The sequence below is a fragment of the Lutra lutra genome, chromosome 16, assembly GCF_902655055.1.
Source record: "Lutra lutra chromosome 16, mLutLut1.2, whole genome shotgun sequence".
NCBI classification, from domain to species: domain Eukaryota; kingdom Metazoa; phylum Chordata; class Mammalia; order Carnivora; family Mustelidae; genus Lutra; species Lutra lutra.
Window position 1 is genome coordinate 17,930,890 of NC_062293.1, and position 5,756 is coordinate 17,936,645.

At 55.8% G+C, this 5,756-nt stretch overlaps 1 protein-coding gene across 13 annotated transcripts; it reads right to left on the reverse strand.

The window, feature by feature from the left end:
• Positions 1-212: 212 nt before the first annotated feature.
• On the reverse strand, positions 213-5,485 carry HEXIM2 (HEXIM P-TEFb complex subunit 2). 13 transcript variants are annotated; one of them, XM_047708236.1, is made up of 7 exons: positions 5,087-5,311; positions 4,860-4,996; positions 4,588-4,738; positions 4,252-4,365; positions 4,050-4,115; positions 2,579-2,657; positions 215-1,835 (listed from the first exon to the last, which is right to left on the reverse strand). In XM_047708236.1, exons 6-7 carry the CDS (start codon positions 2,579-2,581, stop codon positions 1,038-1,040), a joined length of 801 nt encoding a protein of 266 aa, XP_047564192.1. In that variant the 5' UTR covers positions 2,582-2,657; positions 4,050-4,115; positions 4,252-4,365; positions 4,588-4,738; positions 4,860-4,996; positions 5,087-5,311; the 3' UTR covers positions 215-1,037. The 13 variants fall into 13 exon arrangements, 9 of the variants coding, with proteins under 9 accessions (XP_047564193.1, XP_047564192.1, XP_047564186.1 ...); XM_047708230.1 differs by lacking the exon at positions 4,588-4,738; XM_047708231.1 differs by lacking the exon at positions 4,588-4,738 and having other exon boundaries at positions 2,572-2,657.
• Between the last annotated feature and the right edge of the window lie 271 nt (positions 5,486-5,756).

Here is a 5,756-nt window from a genome sequence, read left to right on the forward strand (position 1 = left end):
ATGCATGTGCATTCTCTCTCTCAAATCAATAAAATATATATTTTTAAAGATTTTATTTATTTATTTGACAGAGATCACAAGTAGGCAGAGAAGCAGGCAGAGAGAGAGGAGGAAGCAGGCTCCCTGCTGAGCAGAGAGCCCGATTCGGGGCTTGATCCCAGGACCCTGGGACCATGACCTGAGCTGAAGGCAGAGGCTTAACCCACTGAGCCACCAGGTGCCCCTCAAATCAATAAAACCTTAAAAAAAAAAAAAAAAGTAGAAAAACGTCCCTTGAGGGCATACTTGTAAGTGCCCTTCCAGGAGGTAAGTGGGGCAAAAGTGATGGTTAACATCCTGCCCAGCCATTGGCTTCGAGGTATGGGGCCAGGGGGCTGCCAAGGAAAGGAGACACAAGCCATTCACTTTGGCCCTCCACGCTATGGGGAGGACAGGGAGAATGCAGGGAGCCTGGGAACAAAGCCTGACCGAAGCCCTCCTAAGTCCCAGCCCTCTCCCCTCCAGGGACACCCGCAGCTCCTCACAGCAATCTGGCACCTTAAGTCAAGTTCTGGCCCAACCCGGTGGTTCCTGAGCGCCCCCTCCCCTTGCCTCATCCTCTGTAATACCTTCAGAGCAGCCTGATTGTTCCCGGACACACAGAGCAGAATTCAGGCATCCTGGAGGTCTTGGTGGTTCCCCAGTACAGAGGCCTCCCAGGCTTGGGGAAAGGCAGGGATTGGGACCACAGGCCCAAACCTCTCTGGGACACAGTATACTCTGATTCTCAGAGCAGCCCCAGTGAAATCAATCCTAGCCACTTCCATTTGGGCTCGTGAAAATCCTTTAATTTCTTTGTGAAAAATAAGAAGACATCAAAGACCAAATTACAGAAATGACCAGGTGGAAGGCTGAACCTACTTTCGCTGTTCTCAGGGGCCACAGAGGGGCCGGAAGTGGTTTTCATCTGTCACCTGCCTCCCGGAGCCCCAGCTGCCCCAGCGTGTATTGAAACGGGACCTGATCCTGGCGGGGGTTGGGGGGAGGTTCCCCCCCCCCTAGGTGCCTGGCTCCCCACCGCGGCCGCCGCCGCCCTCTCGGTTCCACCTGGTGTTCTCCTGCCGCAGCCGCCGGTTCTCTGTCCGGAGCCTCTGGACCTCGGCAGCCAGCTCCTCCACCTGGCGGCAGGGCTGCCGCCCGGCGTACCCCTGCAGCTGCTGCAGCCTCCGGCTCTCCTCCTCGGCCTGTGACAGCCGCCTCTCCAGATCGAGGTAGTCTCGAACCAGCTCCTCCTTGCTGCGGCCCTGCAGGCTCTCCGCGTGGTAGCGCTCGTAGGCCTCAGAGAAGTCCCTCTGCTGGAACTCGCCCTGAGCGCGGCCCCGGCCGTCGCCTTCCCCGGCCTCGCTCTCCCCGCTGGAGCCGGGGTGGGAGGCCCCGTGGGGCGCCTCGAGGTCGGGCTCCTCAGGGTCGCGGTCGTTCATCAGAAACTGGGTGGTGTTGTAGGGCGCCACGGGCTGGCCTTTGGCAAACATCTCCTCGCGCACCCGGGAGGCCCTCTGGCTCTGCCTCTCATCCCGCTGCTGCTTCTCGGCCCAGCTCAGCTCCAGGTAGGGCCGCCAGTGGCGTTTGCGCTTGGAAGGCCTCCGGCGGTGCTTCTTCCGGCCCAGCACGGCTTCCACCGAGCTGCCCCAGGGGCTCTGGGTCCCGGAGCCCCTGCTGATCCAGCCCAGGCCACTGCCAGCCCCGCTCGGATCTTCCTCCTCTGAGTGGCTCTCTATCCGGGGTGTCAGGGGCAGGGCACTACCAGGGTCATGAGGCTCAGGGGGTGTTGGGGGGCTCCCAGGAGCACCAGGGGTCTAAACAGAGAGGACAAGGAAGAGCGAATCACAGACAACATGTCCCTGGCGCCGGAAGCCTTCTGCAACCACCTGGCCTGAAAAACTGACCTTCCCACAGTTGAAGTGGGGTCCCTCTCTAGCCTCTCGCCCTCTGCAACGCTTTGTTGGTTTATGGGCTCCTGTCTGCCCCCCACCCCTCACCCAACCCTCCTCAAGGGAACTCATGAAAAGAGCGGGCCTTCTGCCTGTGTGGCTCACTCAGGAATGGCAGTGCCTCTAACAGTAGCCGTCCCCGGCCTCACAGAGGAGGCTTACCATAAATACGGTGGGGATGAAGACAGAGGAGGAGACAGCATGGGCAGTGGCTCCTGCTGCATTTGCTTGATGAGCCCTCTTTCTAGAAAGACTGTCTTTCCAACGGACTTGGTTTTGTGGGTAAGCAACCTCAGGGCCCCTCACCCCCATTCTGCTTGGAAAGGCCCTGTCTTTGCTTTATGCTCTGCTTTAAGTTCTTGTCTTGAACTTCTTAACAGTTTTTGAGTAAAGAACGCTTTACACTGAGCCCTACAAATTACGTTGCCGATCTTGCTTCTAGCTATGTGCATGGCTGACTCTTCAGGGTTTGGTGCCAATGTCACCTCTTCAGAGGGCCACACCCCCCCCCCAACCACCCTATCTAAAGATCCCATCTCCCCTTCCCAGGGACACTGCCGTGTGACCCTGTTAACATCCCACATAGCTTCTACCACAATACCATTTACCATCTGTCTTCTTCCTATAAGAATGTGTCTTGTCTGTCCAGTCCACCACTGTGTCCTTCTGCATGGCCCAAGGTGAGAGCTCGATGAACAGGTTAAAGGACATAAAGCCCATAAGAGAGGGAGATTCAAAAGACACCGGACAGAAAAAAAAAAAAAAAAAGACACTGGGACACGAGACACTCATTTCTGTTGGTCTAGGGTCAAGAAGATGGAATGTATTTTTTCCAAGCGGAAGCTGGTATCAGTTCTTGAAATAAGCAGCAGGAAAGAGGCCCTCGATAGGGAGAGGAAGGGTGAACCTCCAGTCTGCAGCAGAGAGCATTCTAGAACTTATCTAGGAGGTGGAAAGGATTCTGTCAAGACAGTGTGTGTGCAAAGCATCTGTTTATCTCTGTCGTGGTAAGTAAGGGTGGGAGCACTCGGGGTGGGGGATGGGGAATGAATTGCTCTCTGTCTGTGGTTTGGGAATTCTAATAATAACCGCTACCATTGGCATGTTGCTTTACGGTGCACACCACGGGTCAGACACACCCCAGCACAGGTCCAGACACTGGAGGGAGAGGTGCAGCCCTGTAGGAGCTGGAGGGGTGCTGTGTGTTTGGGAGGCTCTGAGGTTCTCGTCTTCATCTGGGACGGGGTATGTCAGAGTGCGAACGGCGTAGGCATGTATGTTGTCTGTGTTGTACTGTTACTTCACCTGCAGGGAGATCGTCAATCGGGAACAGTCCTTGTCTCCACCAGTGTCTTGAACCAAGTGAGACAGAGCTTTTGGCCCACACCAGAAGGGGCAAGGCCCCTGGCAGTGCCAAGACAAGGTGGCTTGTGTGCGCACAATCATTCACCTACCCCCAGCCCTCAGCACGTGTCACCTAATGATCCTTCCTCTCACCCAAACCACCCTTGCCCCTCAGCCCCAAGTGCCGCCTCCCTCCTGAAGGCTTGTCCCTTCACCGCCATTCCCACTACTGCAGATAAGCTATGTGATCTGGGTGAGTCACCTGCCCTCTCTGAACATCTAACCCCAACATGTCATGAACTCCAAGTTAAACAACTCCAGAAAACACTGGAAGGGGCTACATAAGGTGGGTTAGAGGAGCTGAGTCCCCTCCTCACATACAGGGACTTGTAAACTCTGGGAGAATAGGCAGCGTGGGGAGCAGCAGGAGAGAGCATGGGCAGAGAAGGTCTGGGTTGCTGTTGCCAAATCAGAGGGTGACCATTCCCGATATGACCGGTCTCTCCCTGTCTCCTGGATGCTCTGTGAACCCCAAGCCCCACCCTAAATTATGAACCAACCACTCAAACTCTTTTCCCTGCGTCAGACTTGGTTCTCAGCCTTGACAAAATACAAGGAAGGGTTCCGGTGTCAGAAGGTCCTAAGTTTAAACCGTGGATCTTTTGTTCCTTGACTGCATGAATCTAGAAAAAGGTATTTCAGCTCTGTTAACCTTAGCTTCTTTGAAATGGATACAGTAATTCCTATCTTGAAGGGCTGCTAGGATTTCATGAGACGGCACAGATTTGGCATCCTGGCATACTGCCAACACACAGTAGGAACTCAGTTAGAAATACTGGTTTTCCAGATCAGCCAACACACCTGAGACAAGCGACCAGGATCCCAGTGGGCAGGATCCACGTCCGGGCACTCAGGCGGTTGGGAAGGTGGGGCTTACCTTGGCCTCCTCCAGGGCGGCTGTTGACTCTGTGTTACAGTTGGTCTGGCTTGGAGTAGACACCTTCTTCTGCTCCCAATCTTTCAGCAGATGCTTCTAACTAATGACACCAGCCTTAAATAACAGAAAGCTAAGTCTTAAAGGAGAATTTTCAGGAAGGCTGGCTGCTCAGGAATTTTTCACCAAGGCAGAAGCGGCCATTTTGTAGCACCGGACCCACACGACTTCATTATGAAATGCAGGCCCTCAGGCCTCCACTCCCCGGGTTTTCACACCTCTAGGCGGCAAGGGGCCATCCTCCCAGTCCTGTCCCTCAGGTCCCAGGCCAGGGCTTACATCCTAGGCTGTTCTTCCGGAAGTCACTGAGACCCAGGCTCGCAGCTAGGACGCTAGTCCTGAGCTTTGCTCCCCCAGCAACCAAAGGGGTAAAGGGAGGCAAAGATACAGCAATGACCTGCAGAGGCTGGTAGTGGAGTGCGGTCAGTGGCTGGAACAAGAAAATATGTAGCAGACTTTACAAGGGGTTCTTTCCTCACTGCCTCCAGAGGTCGCAATCCTGACAGCACCCCGCCCCACCCCCCTTAGGCTGGGGCTCCCCAAGTCAGCACCTCGAGAAACACAGACGTGGTCTGGGCCGGGCCGGGGGCTGAAGCCTTATCATCTCCTGGTCCTGGCCTGCCTCCCACTCCTTCCTCTCAGGACGGGAAACAGAGGAAAGGGGAAGAAGTCTTCACACTACATGCGGCTGGAAGGGAAGCCCAACTGGAATAAGGATGGATTCCTTGGAAGAGGGGAAGTGGTCCGAGAAAGGAGATTTTGCAAAGGCGAAACTGACCTATTTGCTGTCAAGGACTATGCACACGACTATATCTGTGTGTCTTTCTGTGCGACCGACAGCCTGTCGGTGCAGCTTCCAATGCCTCAGCCCTACTTCTTGCTGCAGTTGTAGCAGCTCTGGTCAAGCCGCTCGGGGAAGAAGGGGGGCAGGGGGAGGAGCCAGCCTGGCAGCGCGGCGCCTGCTGGGGATTGTAGTTCTTCTAGTTTGGGAAGCCGGATGAAGAGCCTGTCACGACCACAGTCAGACCGAGAACTACAAAACCCATCTGCTTTTGCGCGAGCAGCGTCCCGCGCTCACCGATGCCTTCTTTGATTGGTCAAACTGCCTGCCAATATTTTCACATTCGTCAACGATTAGCTGTGCGGAAGCACAACAAAACCCGCCTTCCGAGATCAATTAAAGAGTTCATTGATGGCGTTAATCTTTACGGGACAGAAAATAGATCCGGCTGAGAGGGGCGGGGCTGTGGGTGCGGAGGGATCCTCGGCCTAGAGGAAGGCGACGAGAAGGATCGGTGGCCGCCGCCGCCATTTTGGGCTGGGAGGAGGCAGCGGAGGGACTCGCTGCGCAGTGAGAGCACCCCATGGGGGGTGGTCCGGGCGCGGGGAGAGGCCGGGCCAAGTGCGCTGCCTGAAGTGGTGGCGCCGGGAGACGGCGGGGAGTGGGA